This window comes from Rana temporaria, chromosome 1 (assembly GCF_905171775.1).
Source record: "Rana temporaria chromosome 1, aRanTem1.1, whole genome shotgun sequence".
In the NCBI taxonomy this organism is placed as follows: domain Eukaryota; kingdom Metazoa; phylum Chordata; class Amphibia; order Anura; family Ranidae; genus Rana; species Rana temporaria.
The window spans coordinates 354,111,817-354,135,582 of NC_053489.1; the positions used below are offsets into that span (position 1 = coordinate 354,111,817).

Consider the following 23,766-nt stretch of genomic DNA (forward strand, 5'->3'; position numbering starts at 1 on the left):
ACTGGCAAGAACTTAAATTCTACTGATTGTATATAGAATCTGTGAATGTGAGGATGACTTCTTCTGACCTAGTGGTTTCACTTCTAAGGTAGGTCACTAGCAGATGAACAGCAGGTATACATTACGGTTCAGCAAAATCCCTCCCACATGGAAACAACTCCAGTAAATGCTCAGATTGTGCCCAGGACCCATCAAGGTGCTTCCAATTGCATAAATGAATAGCTCAAAAGAGTGGATGTAATGGGAAGGCCTTTGTGGCTGTAAGAGTTCTGAAAGACATGAGGTTGGAGATAATGGGTTGATCCTCTAAACGCAGGGTAGAGTTTGAGCTGGGTTCACCCTTTGGAGTGGGACCATGCCCTCTGTGTCTAGATGCAGTAAGACAACTAAGCTCAGGGTATGAGGCAAGGCCTCAGGTACTCACAAAATCCAGATATCTGGCAGCCAGTGAGGGCTGGATGGACAATGGTCACTGTAGGTGGGTAGAAGAACAGGGCAGAGATTAGAGCTCCATGTAAATCTTTGCAAAGTATGAACAGCAGCTCTGAGATTCTACCCCACATTTGTTAGCACTCAGAGTTAACCTCATCTGCAAAGACACCAGCATAGAGCAGGAAATTAAAAGGCGTTCATCGGTCCTAATAGTCAGCCCAATCAGTCTGCTCATAGAGTAAGCCTTCAGAGACAGGACAAGCACTGAGGCAATGCTAATGGCACTGAACCTGGAAATTACTTCATGGTTAATTGTTACACAAATGGGTTCTGGAAATTGCCTTCCACTGAATCCAGCATCCAAAAGTCACCTTCAGGGTAGCCCGTTGCATCCAGTCCAGCAGTCCTCCAGATAGCTTCAATTGTACAAATTGTACTGAAGCAGTGATGTAGTAAAGAATCTTGAAAAAAAAATGGTTACAATTTTCCTAGCAGAGCTTTTGAAAGATATCCTCTTAGGACACTAGCAAAACATGGACGCATGCCAGTTGTAGGAAGGGTTATCCTGGGCAGGCCTACAATTTTTTAAATTGATATATGTGCACTAAACAATCATATATAGATTGTTGTATAGCATGTACCATCTTTTCCTTTACCCTATCGAAAATTATTTAGAGGAAGATTTTAAATTGTTTTACATGAAGTTAATAATTGCTTTTGTCGTCTTACAATTTAGGGGGAACCATTTCAAGTCAGCAAAACTAAGAACACAAGCAAAGGCACACATAAAATGTTTTTTTTTGTGCTAATAATCCTCTCTGCTATCTACTCTATCTGACAAATGAGTGTAGAAGATTTCCTGCTTTGTGTAGCACTAACACTCGATCTTGCTTGGAAAAATTATGAGTTATCAATTTAGGTACATCAAAAAAGTCAATCAGAAAAGGTATTTATGTGCATTTTGTTGTTACTTACTTTTCCTTGATAAGGTAAGCCTGGCTTGAACTGTTTGCGAGTATCCTTGCTATATTTGATATCGATTAACTGTTTTTGGACTAGGGTGGTGTCATCAAAAGTAACCTGCTTGCTGCCATCTACAGCTGTTACAGTAGCCCAAATGTTGACTGTCCCTCGAAAATGCTCTGAGAAATCTATTGGCATCATATCTTTGGCACAGATGTCAAACATTCCTGATCCATAAATCTGCAGTACAGAAAAGAATCACAATGTAAATATTTATCTATGCAACACAAAATTCAACTGCAATTGCTAGGTGTTTCAGAACAAAAGACTCTTTAGGGTAGTCTCACTTTAGGATCCAAGCATTTTTTGCCATCCCAACCTTTATAAAATTGGCACTTTACTGCATACAGCTTGTGATTGACATCCTCAGCTCTGTTTCTGTGTGAATAAAAGGGGGGTTGTAACTTCCCTCCAATCAGCTCTCACTCAGAGCTCTCCCCACTGAGCTCTGCAGAGTGTAACTTCAGCTCTCTGCCCCCTGTACTACTTAAATGAGAATATGGGAGGGTTTACAACCATTTTAAGCCCTCATACACACTAGAAAGCTAAAAACTACTGTAAAACAGCTGGACAAACGTTATTTTGCTAGTCTAGCGTATAAGCTACGTTTAGAAACTGCAGCGTTAAGCAGCAGGGCTGCCAGTGTCCTTAACAACCAGTGAATAGCTGGTCGTTAAAGAGCGGGCAAGCTCCTTTCTTTGCAATCCTAAAATACCGGACAGTCTGACCCACCAGATGTCCTGGCCCTGGACCTCATGGCATCTGTTCCATTTCAGCCATTTAGTAGACCCTAGGTCTCGTTAACTGCTGCCTTTCTCGGAGCTCCAAACAAAATACGACCTGCCACGACATGTGTTCTACAGTTATCTGCAGATTAGACATTTTGCTCAAACCATAGCCCCACATCTCCAATTTTCCCCACCGTCTCCATTTGAACGTATTATACGTATACTCTTCGGTAGAGGAATGATCTCAGACATATACCGGATTCTGATACTCCATTCCAGCTCGAGCAAAACCCCGGACGTACTACATAAAATGTATCCCTCCACCTCTGACCCTTGCTGGCGCTGCCAGCGAGACAGAGGCTCTCTCTTCCACATATATTGGTCGTGTTCCCTCATAGCTCCATTCTGGCGATCTATACAACAACTACTATCCCGCCTCTTTGAGGAGCGCATACCCCTGTCACCCAAATTTTTCTTGCTGGGCCTCGATAACCCAAAAATGGCCAAACCTTATAAGAAATCGCTCAGACATATTTTAACTGCAACTAGATGCCTGATTGCTCTGAACTGGAAGAAAACCTCACCCCCATCTCAGGAGGCTTTGTACTTCAGGGTCAAAGATGTGTAACTAATAGAGAAGATGACGGCAAAAATGCAGGATAGGCTGGACGACTATGATATGGTCTGGGAGTGGTGGCACCGACGGGAGGACCCGCCGTAAACTGATACAGGAGTCATGTTTTGTTACTTTCTATGAGAAACCTAATAAAAACTGTTATTTGAAAAAAAGGAGCGGGCAAGGAATCGTCCTTAAAGCAGAGTTCCACCCAAAAGTGGATTTTCCGCTTTAAGCACTCTTCGCCCCCTGACATGCCACATTTGGCATGTCATTTTCTTGGGGGGGGGAGTGTTTACCTTATTTTTAGTGGGACTTCCTGTCCCACTACCTGCTTCCTGTTTTTGTCCGCCTAGGCGACTCCTCCTCTCGCCCTAGGTGGCCCCTCCCTGCCAGCGATCTTCTGGGACACAACAGAGGTCCCAGAAGATGGGCTGGCCTATAGCAGAGCGCAGCGCGTCTCGCGCATGCGCGGTGCACGCCTGGCCGTGAAGCCGTAAGTTGCTACAGCTGGGTGCCCACAGTTGCTATAACCGCACCAAGGAGAGGAGCGAGCCTCCGGGCGACCGCATCGCTGGACCATGGGACAGGTAAGTGTTGGTTTATTAAAAGTCAGCAGCTATGCTTTTTGTAGCTGCTGACTTTCAATGAGCTAAAAAAAACGGGTGGAACTCCGCTTTGAATTGGAGTTCTATCAGCAGCTACACTTTTTGTGGGGTGGAACTCTGTTTTAACAATGGATGATACAAAAAAAACATTTCTGGCAATACAAAAATGTGAGAAAAAAAAATGGCGAGTGAGCACCTCCCCCGCTCCTGAACTATACCTGCTCTGACTCCCCCCCCACCCCAAAGCACCTTGTCCCCATGTTGTGGCTCTTCCCCACATCCCTGAGCAGTGGTTGTGGGGGTCTGTGGGCAGGGGGCTTATCAGAATCTGGAAGCTCCCTTTAACAATGTGAATGAGTATGGGGTATATTGTAACCATAAAAAATAAAGGGTCAAAAAGAAATAAAATACAAAAAACAGAGTTTTTGACAATTCCTTTATTAAAAATAAAAAACAATGTCACCCCATGTAGATTGGGCGGGGAGCAGAAACTGACCGAAAACTGACTGTGTGGTGTGAACTAGAGCCAGCTAGAGCCATTGAAATACATGGAAAACACTGTGCATGCATTTTTAGTGCAGAAAAAATGAGCACGAAACTCAACGGAACCGCGTCTGGTGTGAACAGGCCCTAAAGTAAATATGTCTGATGGCCCCCCTTTACACAGCTGTATCGATCAGGTCCACCTGTCAGTTTTTCAGGTGGACCTGATTGGAAGGTCCATTCAGCCCCATGGCCAGGCAGGTATAAACAGACTTGTGTCCTTTTGCACCCACCTAACTCTGTGTCCAATCTGGTCCACGGAAGGGGAACTGTCCTCTTTCGTTTAGGCATAGCGTTTAGGAGAATAGTCAGGTGTAAATGGACAGTGGAGTCCATTTACTTCTGGATGTCCATAGAGCAACGTTTTGTCCGTGTCCACTTTATAGAATCTGAGCGGACTTGGATGTGTCATCTACCCGCGCTCTGGGTATTATTGACAGAGAAGTGAATATATTTGGATGGGTAGTAATAAACATTGCAAAAGCTCTTACCTCCATGGTTTTAAGCACTTGGTGTCCAATCTCATGTCTGTAATACCCAACACCTGTCACAGTCATGTTGATAGTCAGCATTCCACTCACAGGTTTCTCAAAAGTATATCTAGAATCAGAGAATAACTAAGGTAAGGGTGAACCGAAGCAGCCAAGTTATGGAGCAGAGTAATTCACATATCTGTTGGGCTCTATGGTAAGATGAGCACTACCTCCTCCTCTAATGAACAAAATACAGCACTGTACAGCCTACTACACAAACAGGACCTACTGTACTGTTTTTGCATACATGAAAAAAGAGGGACTTTTAAAAGAATATTAAGCTGGGTACCGAGCCTATTCCATTTAGGGAGGACTCAGGCAAGAAACGAGAAACCTGCGTTACAGGGGGGCGGGGTCACCCGCACGTCACTGGGAAAGCCTGGATATTCCCTTGTGTCAGAGGGGGACGGGGTCACGTGACGGGTGGCTCCGCCCTCACCTACATAAGAGCTGTCACTGGCTCCCGCCACATCATTCCCGGGGTGTCTACGCTGTGGACATCATTGGATCCTGGACCTGGATGAAGAGGAGATCATCTCATCGCTGGACCCTGGAGAGGAGATCACCCATCGCAGGATACCGACAGTGTTGGAGCGGAGACCGAGAGTGGATTACCACCGCTGGAATCTTTTTTTTATTTTTAATAAAGAACTTTCCCAACGGTGTCTGTGTTTTTTGTTTTTTTTTTACAATTTGTTACACTTTCTTTGTGAAATGGTAGGGGTACAATGTACCCCATTACCAATTCACATGGAGGGGGTGGGATCTGGGGGTCCCCTTTGTTAAAGGGGTCTTCCAGATTCCGATAAGCCCCCCGCTCGCAGACCCCCACAACCACCGAGCAAGGTTTGTGAGGATGAGGCCCTTGTCCCCATCAACATGGGGACATGGTGCTTTGAGGGGTCACAGACCCCCAAAGCATCCTCCCAATGTTGAGGGCATGTGGCCTGGTACGGTTCGGGGGGGGGGCGTTCCCTCGTCCCCCCCTCTTTTCCTACGGCCAGGTTGCGTGCTCGGATAAAGGGTCTGGTATGGATTTTTGAGGGGAACTCCACGCCACATTTTTTTTAAATTTGGGGTGGAGTTCCCCTTAAAATCCATACCAGATCTGAAGGGTCTGGTATAGGTATTTGGGGGGAACTCCACTTCATTTTTTTATTTTTTTTATTTGATGCAGGGTTTTCCTTAATATCCATACCAAACTTTTTTTTGCATTGATACATGTCCCCTGGGGCAGGACCCGGGTCCCCAAATACTTTTTAGGACAATAACTTGCATATTAGCCTTTAAAATTAGCACTTTAGATTTCAAACTTTGGAGCAGGGCTGTGGAGTTGGAGGAAATTTTGGGTACCTGGAGTTGGAGTCGGAGATCGAAAGAAAAGGTGAGTGAACCAACAATGCACTAGCTTAAAGGAACCCATTTAGAAAATAAAAAATTAACCTTTACAACCCCTTTAACCACTTCTGCCAGTGTGAGGTGGCTTGTCTCATCCATGTAAGCTGATATATTCTGCTGTAGAACTGGAGTTTTTGAAAAACAACTGACTCACTGGCTGGATCACCAGTTGAAAATAGAAGGAAAAATAACTAAAAAAGGAAACTAATACCGCTATCACTACTAAGAATTGGTAAGCTGTGATATATTAAATGTTTGCTTTTGTGTTTTATACTGCTTTAACTGCATCATGAGTAACACATCAGTAGGAACAACATAGAGGACAAAAGTAATATAATAAGACAAAACTAGAAGTGGAAGCAGAAAGCATTTAATACAAGCACCAGTGTAAACACATTCAGATACTGTACCTTGCATTGACTTTGCCTTTTTCACAGACATTGATATCTTGTATATAAGGTGGGGGTGTTAATCTTAACTCAAACTTTGGAAGCACTAAAAAATAAATCAGTAAAACATATATGATATGCATATTTGTTGTATCCCCTAGTCAGATAAAGTAAACAGGATAAAACTGGTAATTGTAGCTGTTATCAGTCATCTGCTCCTGTTAAATGATGAGGAGAATGCATTCAATCAGATTACTGAGAGCCATCACTTCATAAGAAGAAGACAAGCTAGTTAAAGTAAACCCTAGATTGGATTTTTCTAATTTTCTCATTTTATTTGTTCTGTTAACCGGTTGTGGATACTGGGCGTGCTACACTCACCCAAAAAAAACTAGAAGAAAAAAAAGGTACATTGCAAGGATTTTAGATTTTTTTTTTTATGTGATAGCCCAACACAAAGTGGCACATAATTGTGAACTGGAAGAGAAATGATAAATGGTTTTCCAAATTTTTTACAAATACATATCTGAAAAGTGTGACGTGCATTTGTATTCAGCCCCCTGTGAAGCCCTCAGAGGTTTTGTTAGAGAACCTTAGGCCCCGTACACACGAGAGGATTATCTGCTGGAAACGGTCCTCCGGACCGTTCCCGCGGATAAATCCTCTGGCGGATTTTGATCTGATGGTTGTACTAACCATCAGATCGAAATCCGCGCAGAATCCATCCGCGGTGACGTGTCGCGCCGTCGCCGCGATGATGACGCGGCGACGTGCACGACGCTGGAAGGTAAAGCCTTCCCACGCATGCGTCAAATCATTACGACGCATGCGAGGGAGGGGATCGGACGGATTGATCCGGTGAGTCTGTACAGACCACCGGATCAATCCGCTGGACAGGATTCCAGCGGATAGATTTCTTAGCATGCTAAGAAATTTTTATCTGCTGGAAATCCATCGGCCCGAAAAATATCCGCGGATAAATATCCGCTGGGCCGTACACACCACAGGATCTATCCGCTGGAACTGATCTGCGGATAAATCCCAGCGGATAGATCCGGTGGTGTGTACGAGGCCTTAGTGAACAAGCAGCATCATGAAGGCCAAGGAACATACCAGACAGGTCAGGGGTAAAATTATGGAGAAGTTTAAAGCAGGGTTAGGTTTTACAAAAATATCCCAAGCTTTGAACATCTCACGTCCACTGTTCAATCCATCATCTGAAAATGGAAAGAGTATGGCACAACAGCAAACCTACCAAGACATGGCTGTCCACCTAAACTGACAGGCCGGGCAAGGAGAGTAGGGATGAGCCGAACACCCCCCCGTTCGGTTCGCACCAGAACCTTTGAACGGACCGATCGTTCAGGCAAACATTTAGAACCCCTTGAAGTCTATGGGACTCGAACGTTCGAATTAAAAAGTGCTAATTTTAAAGCCTAATGTGCAAGTTATTGACGTAAAACGGGCTTGAGAACCCGGATCTTGCCCCAGGGAACATGTATCAATGGAAAAAAAAGTTTTAAAAAAGGTCGTTTTTTCTGGAGCAGTGATTTTAATGACGATTAAAGTGAAAAAAAAATATGTGAAAAATTCCTTTAACCACTAGCCAACCAGCCGCCGCAGTTATACGGCGGCAGGTCGGCTTGGCTGCGCAAGATCACGTAGCTATACGACATCTCGCATTTCAGCCAATAGGGGCGCGCGCCCCCCCGCTCCCCCCTGGTGCCGACGCGCGTGCCTGGCGGGCGCAATCACTGCCGGGCACCCGCGATCGCTCGTTACAGAACGAGAACCGGGAGCTGTGTGTGTAAACACACAGCTCCCGGTCCTGTCAGGGAGAGAAATGATGGATCGTCTGTTCATACAATGTATGAACAGCGATCAGTCATTTTTCCTAGTCAGTCCCGCCCCCCCCCTCAGTTAGAACACACACAGGGAACATAATTAACCCCTTCCCTGCCAGTGGCATTTTTATAGTAATCAATGCATTTTCATAGCACTGATCGCTAGAAAAATGCCAATGGTCCCAAAAATGTGTCAAAAGTATTCGAAGTGTCCGCCATTAGGTCGCAGTACCGATAACAATCGATAATCGCCGCCATTAGTAGTAAAAAAAAAAATATTAATAAAAATGCCATAAAACTATCCCCTATTTTGTAGACGTTATAACTTTTGCGCAAACCAATCAATAACTGCTTATTGCGATTTTTTCTTTACGAAAAATATGTAGAAGAATACGTATCGGCCTAAACTGAGGAATTTTTTTTTATATATATATATATTTGGGGATATTTATTATAGCAAAAAGTAAAAAATATAATTTTTTTTTCAAAATTGTCGCTCTATTTTTGTTTATAGCGCAAAAAATAAAAACCGCAGAGGTGATCAAATACCACCAAAAGAAAGCTCTATTTGTGGAAAAAAAAGGACGCCAATTTTGTTTGGGCGCCACGTCATACGACTGCGCAATTGTCAGTTAAACGACGCAGTGCCGAAACGCAAAAAGGGGCCCAGTCATTGATCAGCAATAGGGTCCGGGGCTGAAGTGGTTAACCACCGCCGCAACACATTACACAAGGCCGACTTGCAGGCGGCCTTTTATAGTGTGGGGCGTGTACTAAACCCCCGTTTTTTGCAAACTGTGATTGGCCAAGCATGCGGGTCATAGTGCATGCTTGGCCAATCATCAGCCAGCAATGCACTGCGATGCCGCAGTGAATTATGGGTCGTGCCACGCCACTCGAATTTGGCGCGCGCGGCCCGTAACGTTCGTGTTTTGACGAACTGTCGAACATACGATGTTCGAGTCGAACGTGAGCTCGACTCGAACACGAAGCTCATCCCTAAAGGAGAGCATTCATCAGAGAAGTAGCCAAGAGGTCCATGGTAACACTGGAGGAGCTGCAGAGATCCACAGCTCAGGTGGGAGAATCTGTGCACAGGACAATCGTTTTGCTCGTCGAGTTCCTTGTGAAGCCGCCGAGGATCTCGGCGAGCCAAATTTTCCCATTGCCGTCAAGGAAATAGAGAATATATTCTCTTTTTGGCCCGACGAGATCCTCGTCGGTTTCCTCGTCGAAAAGTGTACACACAAAAAAAAAACAGCAAGCTTCTTGCTGTTTTTTGCCGAGAAACTCGGCCGTGTGTACGAGGCCTCAGTCATGTACTCCACAAATCTGGCCTTTATGGAAGAGTGGCAAGAAGAAAGTCATTGCTGAAAGAAAGCCATAAGAAGTCCTGTTTGCGAGAAGCCATGTGGGGGACACAGCAATTATGTGAAAGAATTTGCTCTGGTCAGATAAGACCAAAATTTTACTTTTTGGCCTAAAAGCAAAACGCTGTGTGGAGGAAAACACTGCACATCACCCTGAACACACCATCACCACCATGAAACATGGTGTTGGCAACATTATGTTATGGGGATGCTTTTCTTCAACAGGGACAGAGAAAAGGGTCATAGTTCAGAGTTGGTGGGAAGATGGATAGCACCAAATACAGGGCAATTTTAGAAGAAAACCTGAGACGGAGGTTCACATCACAGCAGGAGGTTCAAATTCCTGCAGCACAACGACCCTAAACATACAGCCAGAGCTACAGTGGAATGGTTTAGAGCAGGGGTGTCCAAACTTTTTCAAAGAGGGCCAGATTTGATGAAGTGAACATGCCTGAGGGCCGACCATTTTGCCTGACATTCTTTGAACCATTAAAATTCGGTCGAAGTGTGTTCCTCCAAGCACTAATACACTGCCCAACAAGAATTCTCTTGCCTTTTTGGCTGTGTGTGAGTAAAGAGATGAGCTTGGGTGTATTATTTGGATATACCGTATTTATTGGCGTATAACACACGCCTTCACTTTAAGAGCAAAGTTTCAGGAAAAAAATAAATAAATAAAATAAAGAACTGTGACGCAAAATACGGGTCAGTGCCCATCTGCATCCACACAAGTGCCCATCTGCAGACCCACCATTGCCATGAATGTAGCCTCACCATTGCCAGGAATGCACCCACCATTGCCAGGAATGCAGCACTATTGCCAGAAATGCACCCGCCATTGCCAGGAATGCACCCGCCATTGCCAGGAATGCACTCACGAGCGCCAAAAATTAATTACAGGAGAATCCCCTGTTTACACAGTGGCCTCTTTAATAGAAAGTTCTGCCTCCTTTGATGGACAGAACAGTCGTCCAATGGCAGTGCGGGACTTCCTATTACAGAGGCCGCCCCTAAACAGGAAATTCTCCTGTGTGTGTACGGCGGAGGCGCTCGTCCCGCCTCCTCCCTGTCCCGTTCCAAGGCATATACATTTTTTGTGGCCCCCGGCGCTGGGGGAACGTCGGGGGCCGCGAAAGATATACATGCTTAAATACCCTGACGGGCCATTCAAAACCGGAAAGCAGGCCGCGATTGGCCCGCGGGTCAGACTTTGGACATGCCTGGTTTAGAGCAAAGTATATTCATGTGTTTAGCCATTAGTAGGTCATTTGTAAGTTTAAAGAGTGCAGTTTCCATGGAGTGTTGAGGGCAAAATCCAGACTGAAAGTTTGTTTCTAGTCAGATGGTAACTCAGTCAGTTGTAGACCAGACGTTCAAGGAGTTTGGAGGAAAAGGGGAGTAAGAAGATGGGCCATAGGTTAAGATTTGTGGGGTCCAGTGAGGGCTTTTTAAGAATGGGGGTGACTAGTGCGTATTTTAGAGAGTTGGGGAAGATGCCAGAAGAAAGGTTAAAGACGTGAGTAAGAGTGTAGAATGGAGCAGTATCCAGGGGACAGGTGGTTAGGTGGGTGTTAAAAAAAAGTTTAGCAACCTTGTCAATAGGAGCAGGGTTGAATAAGGGAAGTAATGATTGAACCTGTGGACATGGGAGAGGTATCAGTACATTGGCGATCTCCTTACAAATTGTACCAGCCAAAGTCCAGACCTAAATCCAATTAAGAATCTGTGGCAAGACTTGGAAATTGCTGTTCACAGACACTCTCCATACAATGGACAGAGCTGGAGCTATTTTGCAAAGAATAATGGGCAAACATTTCACTTTTTAGTTGTGCAAAGCTGGTAGAGACATCCCCAAAAAGACTTGCAGCTGTAATTGCAGCGAAAGGTTATTCTACAAACTATTGACATTTTGAAAACCATTTATCATTTTCTTTCCACTTCACAATTATGTGCCACTTTGTGTTGGTCTATCACATAAAATCGCAATAAAATACATTTACATTTTCGGTTGTAACATGACAAAATTTGGAAAATTTCTAGGGGTATGAATACTTATTCAAGGTACTGTATTTTTTCTCCAGACTGAAGGAATACTGATTCTGAATGGGAGGGTCTGGTTCATAATAATCAGCTAATGCACTTTCTGTGTTCTAATGCGGCAAGCTGCAGTATCTGCATTTCTTTAAAAGGAATAAACCCTAGGAGAGTATCAAAACAAAACTTACATTTCTATTGCTGGGGGTGCCTAAAATCTGACTTGTATGTTAGTGCAGACTTCTGCAAAAATCAGTGAGCCAATCACACAAACTGTAAATTTTATTTTTGGAGGTGTCCTATACACCAGCTGTGTACAGAACACAATACGAGTGTTGCTGGCGCAAATGGAAAACCAAAATTATTCAATAATGGTGGGTGTGCTGCAATCAGAAAAAGATGCAAGACACTCTATGCTGTACAGAACACCTCCAGGTTGCCATATTGTATTGAATTTTACAGAAGATGACAGACGGTGCTGTAAATTGAAAAGGGGACATACCGGTAGTTATATTGTAACATTACATTTCAACATGGCTTGTGTAGCAATTGTACATATGCTATATTATTTTTTTTGTTCTATTTTCTTCCACAAAATTGGAATTATCCTTTGAACAACGTACGCAGGGTTGCCACTCCCCCCCTCCCCCACACACACACACACACACACAAACACACACACTGGTCAGACAGAGAGGGAGAGATACAAAGTATTCCGCAATCAACACATCTCTCCACTATGGTATGACAACCAGAGGAAGTGGTTTTCTGTAATCATAACACCGTCTTTAATTGACAGCACTGTTCTTTAATACATAACATTGACAGTTGTCTAGGACTAGCTGGTTCACACAAGAGCCAGAAAAAAAAACCTGTGCAGTCACCACATCTAAGGATTCATGCATTGCAGCATTTTACATTTTTTTGGATATGAATTTTAAGTATTAAACACAGGAGCAGCATTAAAGTGTTGTAAAGTCAGAAGGTTTTTTATTTTAAAGAGGAGTTCCACCCTGTACAAAAAAAATTAAAGTTAGCAGCTACAAATACCGCAGCTGCTGACTTTTAATATAAAGACACTAACCTGTCCAGGGATTCCGCAATGTTGGCACCCTAAGCCGATCGGTCCATCGGCTCCGGGTGCAGGTGACTGCATCTTCACTAAGGGAAACAGGAAGTGAAGCCTTTTCCTACTGCGCATAAACAAGTCGTGCTGTGCTTTCTGAATGGTCCCCCTGGGACCTGTTTGTTTTCCAGAAGGCAGCAAGGGGGAAGGGGAGGGGCCAGAAATGTTGTTGATCGCCGCACGATCGCGTCAATCTTACCCGGAATTGGGAGCGGGTACCTGGTTTTCACAGGTATCCGCTCCCCTCTCCTCTGAAAGGTGCCAAATGTGGCAGAAGAGGGGAGGAGGAAGCAAACAAGCAGAGATTGCCCTTTTGGGTGGAACTCATGCATCCTATGCATTAAGATAAAAAACCTTCTGCGTGCAGCAGCCCCCTCCCGCACCCCCTAATACCTTATACTTACCAGAGCATATCTCGATCCAGCGAAGTTGCCGCGAGAGACTCGGCTGTCCGGGACTCTCCCTCCTGATTGGCTGAAACACAGCAGCAGGCGCCATTGGCTTCCGCTGCTGTAAATCAAAGTCAGCAAGCCAATGAGGAGAGAGGGGGCGGGGCCGAGTCACGGCTTTGTGTGGACACACGGAGCAGCAGCTCGGTTCAGGTGCCCCCATAGCAAGCTGCTTGCTGTGGGGGTACTTGGCAGGAAGGAGGGGTCAGGAGTGCCGAAGAGGGACCCAAGAAGAAGATCTGAGCTGCTCTATGCAAAAATGTTACACAGAGCAAGTAAGTATAACATATTTGTTTTTATACAAAAAAACAAGACTTTAATATCACTTTAAGTCCACAGGGATGTAAGAAATTTGATTTATATATGCAAACCAACACCCTTAGCCCACCAAAAGGGCAGAGTAAATGTCTTCAGCTCTTCACTCACCATATTTCTGTACTGAAAATGATTTATTAAAAATATGGCCTTGTGTTTCTGCAAATATCAGCCACTCTCCGAACACAGGTTGGTCAGAAAGAGGAAAACTCATGTTAACAATTCCTGTTAGACAGAGATAAAGAAAAATTACAAACTTAAATAGAGAGTAAAGTTTGACAAAAATTTCCACGACTTAAAGCAGCAGTATTCATCTTTTAAAAGCGCGACTGTATTATTACACTGTGGGTTGTTATTTCTTACTAAAAGTGTACGTTTACCTACCTTACTACATCTTACTATATTCACTACTTTGCCATGTTTAAGCCATATTAACTTTATTCATCCAATCACGTGCAAAGCAAAATTCCTGTTTTTTTTGTTTGTATGCACATGACTGGATACTCAAGGTATAGCATCACTTCAAGCACTAAACTAGGTGAACATGAATACTCTGGCTCTAATTCAGAAAGGACTTACGACGGTGTATCTCCGTCGTAAGTCCAAATGTGCGCCGTCGTATCTATGCGCTTATTCAGGAACTGAGATACGCCTGAATTTTGCAAGATACGCCGTCGTATCTTGGGTGCATATTTACGCTGGCCGCAAGGGGCGCTTCCGTAGATTTACGCGTTGAATATGCAAATGACCTAGATACGCCGATTCACGAACGTACTTGCGCCCTTTGGATTTAGCTACGCCGTTTACGTAAGGCTTACGTCCGGCGTAAGTTTACCCCTCATAAAGCAGGGGTAAGTCATGTTAAGGTATGGACGTCGGAAACGTCGGAACAGCGCCGTATTTTACGTCGTTTGCGTAAGTTCTACGTGAATGGGGCTGGGCGTAGGTTACGTTCATGTCGAAAGCATTGAGCCGACGTATCTTAGGGAGTATTTGCGACGTGATTCTGAGCATGAGCGCGCATGCGCCGTTCGATCGGCCATGCATTTACATGGGGTCACGCTTCATTATAATACAACACGCCCACCTTCCACCTACTTTGAATTAGGCGGGCTTACGCCGGCCGATTTACGTTACGCCGGCGCAACGTTGTCGGCGAGTGCTTTGAGAATACAGTACGAGCCTCTCCAAGTTATGTCGGCGTAGCGCACATGAGATGCGCTACGCCAAACTAAAGATGCGCCGATCTCTCAATCCCGGCCTCTATATGTAATGCCTCAGAGGAACTTGGAGAAATCTGAAAAAAAAACACATATACAAAATAGAAAATCCAAGTGCAAACACTAGCCCTAGCTTTAAATCTAGGATGCCAGTGCTGTAAAGCAAACATGTTAGTGACCGAGTCACTGTGCAAGTCATACCAGTAAACATTTTACTGTGTACAAAATATTACTACAACTTAAAAATGATATTGTAAATGATCTATAATAAATGTGTACAGTAGACGCACAAGGAACTGGAATGCACCGGTGTGAACTATATAACCTACTTTCCATGCGTTTTTGGTGCATTGGACTGCATGTGGTGTGAACTGGCACTAAATAATGACATGTTTTAGAGTGTTTTTGGTGTGTTCTGGTGCATTCCAGAGTGTTTTTAATGCGTTTTACGGTGTTCCGGTACAGTCTAGTGCAAGAAAAATGCAACTAGTTCTACCTTTTTTCTGGAACGCACTGGAATGGCAAGCACTGGTGTGAATTATGCAATTGAACACCATATAACCTACTTTTCAGGGGGGAAAAAAATAGGATTTTATGCTCACTGTAAAATCTCTTTCTCTGAGTTCATGGATGGACACAGCCTTAATCTTGACATAGTGAGATTAACCTATCTTTAGGAGTGACTGGGCAGAAGTGTTAACTTCAAAGCAGAACCGCCCTGCCCAGCCTGCACCAAGCAATTCAGTTCATAGCAAGCAGTACAGACAAAGAGGGGTGGGTGCTGTGTCCATCCATGAACTCAGAGAAAGAGATTTTACGGTGAGCATAAAATCCTATTTTCTCTTTCGTTCATGGATGGACACAGCCTTAATCTTGAGTCATAGTGGGACGTCCCAAAGCAGTGTCAAAATGAGGGGTGGGAAGCATAAAACAAATAAACTTCACCCCAAAACAGAGGTCCTCAACTGAGGAGTTGTAACTCTAAACAGCCGCCTGCAAAATTTTGCGGCCGAAGAAGCACCTGAAGATGCACTCACATCAACTTGTAAAGTTTAGTGAAAGTGTGACTGGGCGACCAGGTCGCCGCCTTACACACCTGGGATACAGACACTTGATGTCAGAAACCCCAAGAGGCACCATTGCCCTAGTCGAATGCATCGTGATATGGAGGCGCCCGACCCTTTATGGCAGTGGTCTCAAAGTACCGGCCCGCGGGCCATATGCGGCCCGCGGACCAGTTATAAATGGCCCTCAGGCAGGGTGGAAGTGAGGGGAGCAAAAAAAAAAAAATTTTTTTTTTTTTTTGAGCTGGTGCCATCTGGTGGTGAGCCGTTGGTATTACAAGTTATTACCACCAGATGTGAGCTGGCGCCATCTGGTGGTGGCCGTTGGTATTACAAGTTAAGCATTACAAGTTAAACAGCAATTCTAATGTCATTTTACACTATTTTCACTGCCATATTCTTCCCTCTAATTAGAACCCCCAAACATTATATATATTTTTTATCCTAACACCCTAGAGAATAAAATAGCGATCATTGCAATACTTTCTGTTACGCCGTATTTGCGCAGCGGTCTTACAAGCGCACTTTTTTGGGAAAAAATTACACTTTTTTTAATTAAAAAATAAGACAACAGTAAAGTTATCCCCATTTTTTTTAATATTATGAAAGATAATGTTACGCCGAGTAAATTCATACCCAACATGTCACGCTTCAAAATTGTGTCCGCTTGTGGAATGCCGACAAACTTTTTTACCCTTTAAAATCTTCATAGGCGACGTTTAAAAAAATCTACATGTTGCATGTTTTAAGTTACAGAGGAGCTAGAATTATTGCTCTCACTCTACCAATCGCGGCGATACCTCACATGTGTGGTTTGAACACCGTTTACATATGCGGGCGCTGCTCACGTATGTGTTTGGCTCCTAGATTCCAAGCAAATTTGTCAAACCCTGACTTACACCAGTGCTGGTGGTAATAATGCGCTCGCTGACACCAGTGCTGGGGGTTAATAATGTGTTCGCTGACACCAGTACTGTTGTTTTTGAAGTTTGAAAGTTTGCATGCGGCCCCCCATGGCATATGAAAACTTGTCTTGTGGCCCTCAGGTAATTTGAGTTTGAGACCCCTGCTTTATGGCGTAAGCCTGATCAGGATCTGTCGGGTCCACCTCGAAATGGTGGCCGATGAGACCGCTGGGCCTTTCTTGGGACCAGCCACCGAAACAAACAGCGAGTCTGAATTCCGGAACGGAGCAGTAACAGACAAGTATCTTTTCGGAGCTCGGACAGCATTCGAGGAATGCCACGTCGTCTCCTTAGAATTCGACGGATGAGGACACAAGAATGGCAGTACAATGTCTTCCTTGGGATGGAAGGTCGAAATGACCTTAGGAAGATAAAAGGCTGTGGATGCAGCACCACATTATCCTTGTGGAAGATCAATAGGGAGCCTTTCATGACAAGGCTGCCAGCTCAGAACCCGTCTTAACTGACATAACAGCCACCAAAGGGACCACTTTCTGAGAAAGTGTCAACAAGGGAACTTCCCTAATGTTCTCAAACAGTGGTTCTGAGGCACCTAGAGGTCATGGCGTTAAAGCCATTGACTGTAAAGCAGGATGACATATGGGACCTTGCGACAGCAGGTCCTCTCGTAGTGGTAGACGCCAAGGTGCGTCTGCTATTCAAATCCCCACGGAGGTAGTGGAGGACGGACCGGAGGGCCACACATGAAGAAACCCCCTGTACAAATATTCTCACTATAGAGTGAGTCGCCAGGGGTCGCTGAAAGAAAAACAGCCAGGGCAGATATCTGCCCCTTAAATTGTGCTTAACCACTTGGGATCCGCCTGCCGTCAATTGACGGCTACAGTGCGGATCCCAATTTCCAAACCACCGTCAATTGACGGCCGCCCCTTAGGGCGGTCCCCGCGCGCGCTCCAGAGCGCGCTGCGGGGAAAATCTGTGTTGGCCGTGTCCCTCGGACACAGCCAATTACAGATCGCCGCGAACGGCCAATCAGAGTGGCCGTTCGCGAGGCGATCTGTGCGGCCAATGAGAGAGGATCTCATATGTAAACATATGAGATCATCTCTCATTGCCGTTTTACACAGAGACAGCGGTGCTGTCTCTGGAGAGGAGACGGATCTGTGTCCCTTGTACATAGGGACATAGATCGGTCACCCCCCCAGTCACCCCCCCTCCACCTACAGTTAGAACACTAAGCAGGGATACATTTAACCCCTTCCTCACCCCCTAGTGTTAACCCCTTCAATGCCAGTCACATTTATACTGTAATTAGTGCATATTTATAGCACTGATCGCAGTATAAATGTGAATGGCGCCAAAAATGTGTCCGATGTGTCCGCCATAACGTCGCAGTCCATTAAAAATCGCAGATCGCCGCCATTTCTAGTAAAAAAAAATAATTAAAAAAAAATAATTCTGTCCCCTATTTTGTAAGCGCTATAACTTTTGCGCAAACCAGTCGCTTATTGCGATTTTTTTTTTTTTTTTTACCAAAAATATGTAGAAGAATACGTATCGACCTAAACTGAGAAAAAAAAATGTTATTTTTTTTTTAAATTGGGATATTTATTATAGCAAGAAGTAAAAAATATTGTATTTTTTTCAAAATTGTCTCACTTTTTTGTTTATAGCGCAAAAAATAAAAACCGCACAGGCGATCAAATACCACCAAAAGAAAGCTCTACTTGTGGGGAAAAAAGGACGTCAATTTTGTTTGGGAGCCACGTCGCACGACCGCGCAATTGTTAGTTAAAGCGATGCAGTGCCGAAAGCTGAAATTTCACCTGGGCAGGAGGGGGGAATATGTGCCCAGTAAGCAAGTGGTTAAGCAAGCGCTTTGGTCCACCCAAGTGCGATAATAAATCCTTCTAGAGGATAACTTCCTAGCCTTCCTCAAGGTAGGAATCACAGAATCCGACAGGCCTCGGTCTCTTAGTACCTGGCTTTCAATAGCCATGCCGTTAAGCCAGCGACTGTAAAGCAGGATGCAGAATAGGACCTTGTGACAGCAGGTCCTCTCTCAGCGGTAGACGCCATAGGACGTCTGCTACTAGCCGCACTAGATCAGCATACCAAAGAAGGCAGAGGCCAATCCGGAGCAATTAGGATCATAGGAATCCCCTCTGCCTCCACTCTGCGAAGCAGAAGAGGCAGGAGCTTTAGAGGAGGGAAGGCATAGATTAGCCGGTACTGACTCCACGGCGCCACTAACGCATCTGTCGCATCCGCCCATGGGTCTCTTGACCTGGCCACAAACCTCAATACCTTTAGAATAAGTTGAGACGCCAGGAGATCTACGTCTGGCGTGCCCCATCTTTGGCAAAGGAGCTGAAACACCTCCGGGTGCAGAGACCATTCTCCTTGGTCCAGCATCTGGCGACAGAGGTAGTCCGCCAGCCAGTTTTCCACACCCGGAATGTATATGGCCGACAGTGCCGGTATGCTCCTTTCTGCCCACCTTAGGATGTGAGCGACTTCTGACGCTGAAGCCGAGCTACTTGTTCCTCCTTGATGGTTGACATATGCCACCGCCGTGGCATTGTCTGACTGGATTCTGACTGGAGGACCTCGTAGCCTCTGAGACCATGTGGAGAGGCACAGCCTGATCGCCCGAAGTTCCAGGACCTTGATCGGCAAATGGGAATCCTCTGGAGACCAGCGACCCTGGGTCGACTGAACCCCCCAGACTCCCCCACTGGTAAGGCTGGCGTCCGTCGTGATGACTATCCAGTGAAAAGAAGGAACGACTTCCCGGACAGAAGTGCCGGTAAGGTCAGCCACCAACAAGGGAGGCCCTGACCAAGTGGCTCACCCTGATTACATAATCCAGGAATGAAATTCCTTCTGTAGCACTCGCGTGTGAGATTGCACCTATGGTACCGCCTCGAAGGAGGCCACCATGAGGCCCGGGACTCGCATGCAAAGCGGAGTGATGACCCTTCTGGGATTTCAACTACCGCACCGCAGCCTGAAGGGTCTGCAACTTTTTCACAGGGAAGCAAACCTTTGCCTCTGAGTCCAGAATCAATCCCAGATATACTAGGCATTTAGTCGTTACCATTACTGACTTCTGAATGTTCAGTAGCCACCCAAGTGTCTGAGGGTCTGATGTTATAGACACCTCTAATTCTGAGGCTGAAGAGGCCCTCAGAAGCAGGTCGTCCAAGTAGCCCACGACAGCGATGCCACGTTGTCTTAGTAGGGCTAGATTTGGGGCAATCACCTTGGTGAACACCCTTGGTGCCGATGCCATGCCAAAGGGGAGAGCCCCAACTTGATAGTGGTCTTGCCCGACCGCAAAGCGCAGAATCTCTGATGCTTTGTGCATATGGGGACATGTAAATAGGCATCCCTGATGTCCAAGGATGTCAGAGAGTCTCCCGGCTGGAGGGCAGTGACGACAGAGCAAACCGATTCCATCCGGAATCTTGTACCTACATGAAGCAATTGAGGGCCCTGAGATCCAGAATTGGGGAGTAAAACCTCTGAAACCGATCCTGTACTGCAGGGATATGCAATTAGCGGACCTCCAGCTGTTGCAGAACTACAATTCCCATGAGGCATAGCAAGACTCTGACAGCCACAAGCATGACACCCAGAGTCAGAGGCATGATGGGACTTGTAGTTTTGCAACAGCTGGAGGTCCGCTAATTGCATATCCCTGCTGTACTGGGACAGGAATAACCATCCCGCGTTTCAGCAGGTCTTGAACTGCCCCAAATAGGGCTTCCAGACGAGTCGGTTGTAGCTGGCGGTTGGAGGGAAAAAACAATCTGTTTGGTGGGCAGGATAGAAGCTCTATCTTGTACCCTGAAAACACTACTTTGCAAACCCACTGGTCGGGGACCTGAGATGTCCACCGGGTCGCGATTTCGCGAAGACGTCCCCCCACCTGAGAGATGGGTAGGGGCAAACCTTCATGCGGACGTAGCTTTGTCTGCAGGTTTGTTGAGTTTGCGAAACCAGGGACGTCTCAGTCCCTGAGCAGGCGCTTTATCGGCCTGTGGTCTTTTACCCGCCGTACTGGGCGGACGAAAAAAGCGATTGTGTGCGGTGAAGAAGGGCCCTTGCCTAGGGCGTGGCTCCTTCCCCCTTTTTGGACTGTGGGAGCAGTGTGCTCTACCTCCTGTAGCATCTTTAATTATGTCATCCAGGGGAGTTCCAAAAAGTCTGTCGCCCTTAAAGGGCAAGTCCATCAGGGCTTTCTTGGAAGATTGGTTGGCGGACCAAATCTTAACCAAAGTAGACGGTGTAACGCCACCGCCTGACCTGAGCTCTGGCCAGCAGAGGAATAGTGACCAAGGCTGATTCAGAAATGAATATTTTGGCCTTGTACTAGTAGGTCAGCTAGGGCTACCTCGTTCGAGGGAGCCTGTCGCTTGTAACCCATTGAGCAGCATCTTTGCCCCTTCCGTGCGTGTCTGAGACACCAGGGCCCCAACTATGGGCATACCGTCAACACACTACCGTGTACAGGTTGCGGGTGATCGCCTCTGCCTTCTCGTCCGCAGGGTCTTTGAAGGCGGGAGCCCCCTCCACTGGTATGGTGTTGCTTGTTTAATCTGGACACAGGGGGGTCCACTATCGGGGGCGAGGTCCGTCATTTCAAGAAACTCCTCAAGAGGGTTCTTGGTCCGCATCTTCAGATACCTCAGGGCCAGGGTCATGAGTGCTAGCTGGACTCGGCAACGCATCTGAGTTGTCCCCAGCAGATGGTGGAGAGAGGGGGCGCTTTCTAGCCCCTATTCTCCCACGCGCTGCTTCCATCTTGGCTACGAAGGCATCTAGGATTGCCGCCTATGGTCTACCGATAAATCGGGTGCATGGGCATCAATTGCCAACTTAGGTGTCTCAGGGGAAAAAGCGTCTGCTTCTGACGCCGTGCTGTCCACACCCCTGACACAGGGACCCCCAAACAAGTAACCCACCACTCCTGGCTGCAGCCGAGACGAGGGGTCCCCCCCCCAGAGGACTCACCACCCAGGAACCGTAATAGATGGTTTAGCTAGCAGAGCTGCTGCCTGCAGAGTGTGTCTGTCGATCTGTGCTCTCCAAAGCTGGGATCGAAGGCTGTTTGTGGGGCTGCGATTTTTGTCAGTCTTGCAGACTGCTCAGTCGCAGCGTGTATCTGTTCATCTGCCGTTTTTTTTTTTAAATGGTCTGATCCATGGTACAAAGGCCGCTGATCTGACACTAGAGGCCAACAGGGCAGAAAACCACGGTGCAGCAGAGTAATGCAGCAGTCAGTACACCTCAGCAGAAATCGCCAGAAAAATGCGGCTTACAGAAGATGGCAGCCAGTGAGAAAAGAAATACAGCATGGACACCAACCTGGGCATCGACAGCATGGAGCAAGACACACAAGCAGAATCTCATATGCGGCTTTATACATTGTGCAAGTAAAGAAATACAGCATGGACACGCCAAACATGGCCGCCGACAGTATGGAGCAAGACACACAGAAAAACAGAATCTCTTATGCGGCTTTATACATCGTGCAAGTAAAGAAATACAGCATGGATACACCAAACATGGCCGCCGACAGCATGGAGTAGGAAACACAGGTAAACAGAATCTCTTATGCAGCTTACACACTGATTTAGTGACTTATGGTTCCCCAAGTGAAGCTCCCCAGAGGAACCCCTGCCCAGCAGCTAGCTCAGAGAGCCTAGGAGAGGATGGGGGGGGGGGGAGAAGGAGGATAAGGCCCTTTACTCGCCTCTCCAAGGATGCCCAGCTCTGTCTTTTTGCTAAAGCAAGTTAGTAGCTACTTACCCTTCCTGTGGGTTTATGCTGAAAGCATCCTGGACAGTGCATCTTCCGCATGGTAACGGAGATGACTGTCGGCCAGGCTACTGCGACTCGGCCCTGTAGACTGGTCCTTATGCAAGCCCTGGAGCGTATAGCTCACCGGCCCCCCGTAGAGCGACGGGTATGTCGTGGACGACCCAGCGCGCAGCTATGGTTGGCACACGCTCGATGGCCGAAACTGGGAAGAATACAAGCATCTGGGATCCAGCCTGTCGCTCAGTCGGCAGTTGATCGAAGCACATCTACCGCATGGTAACGGAGGTGGCTGTCGACCAGGCTACTGCGACTCGGCCCTGTAGACCGGTCCGATGCAAGCCCTGGAACGTATAGCTCACCGGCCACCCCGAAGAGCGACGGGTATGTCATGGACGACCCAGCGCACAGCTATGGTCGGAACACGCTCGATGGCCGAAACTAGGAAAAATAAAAGGATCTGGGATCCAGCCTGTTGCCCATTTGGCAGTTGATTGAAGATCGCAGGAAAAACTTAAATGAATAAAAAATCCAAAAAATTAATCCAAACTAAAAGCCTCCAAGCCATGGACCTGAAGGGAGCCATGTCTTCTCCTTAGACTAAGCAGAAAAAACTGAATTACTTGGTGCAGGCTGAGGGTATATAGTCAGTGGGACCGCACCCTGGGCAGGGGGGTTCTGCTTTGAAGTTAACACTTCTGCCTAGTCACTCCTAAAGATAGATAGGTTAATCCCACTATGTCAAGATTAAGGCTGTGTCCATCCATGAACGAAAGAGAAATGCACTGGACTACATGTGGTGTAAACTGGCCCTAAATTTCAAAGTCAACAACTTACCACAGCAAACTGGACTCAGGTCTGTCCACTGTATTATCCTAGATCCTCTCGGATCCTAAAAAAAGAAAAGAAACACTATAAAACATAGTATAGTTATTGTGCTTATACCGTATATATATACCGTATATATATATATATATATATATATATATATATATATATATATATATATATATAATAAACAGGTACAACATAAAAATACACATATAAAAAGGCATTAGATGGCTGAAGGCCATATGATAACTACTTATAAAAAATGTCAACATGTGGCCACAAACAGATAGGTGACTTTACTTTGAGCCAATGGTGGCCCTGCAAGCACCTCCCGACTTAACAAAGGACAATTTAAAAATCTACTGAGCCTATAAGACTATAATATATGTACTCATTGTTCAGCAGCACCACAGTACTATTTACGAGAGAATTAACATTAAGATGGTTTGTTTTTATTTGCTTGCATGCTATATGCTTAAGTAAATAATAAC

General features: G+C 45.9%; 1 protein-coding gene across 2 annotated transcripts in view; it reads right to left on the reverse strand.

Annotated features, from left to right (window-relative positions):
- The window catches only part of CPAMD8 (C3 and PZP like alpha-2-macroglobulin domain containing 8), a 307,162-nt gene that overhangs the window by 213,862 nt on the left and 69,534 nt on the right, over nt 1-23,766 (reverse strand). For both annotated transcript variants that reach the window (XM_040321178.1, XM_040321172.1), the window contains exons 7-11: nt 23,282-23,336; nt 13,520-13,633; nt 6,292-6,376; nt 4,442-4,550; nt 1,408-1,635 (exon numbers count right to left, since the gene is read on the reverse strand). In XM_040321178.1, the coding sequence (XP_040177112.1) occupies nt 1,408-1,635; nt 4,442-4,550; nt 6,292-6,376; nt 13,520-13,633; nt 23,282-23,336 (591 nt within the window). The remainder of the gene's footprint in view (nt 1-1,407; nt 1,636-4,441; nt 4,551-6,291; nt 6,377-13,519; nt 13,634-23,281; nt 23,337-23,766) is intronic.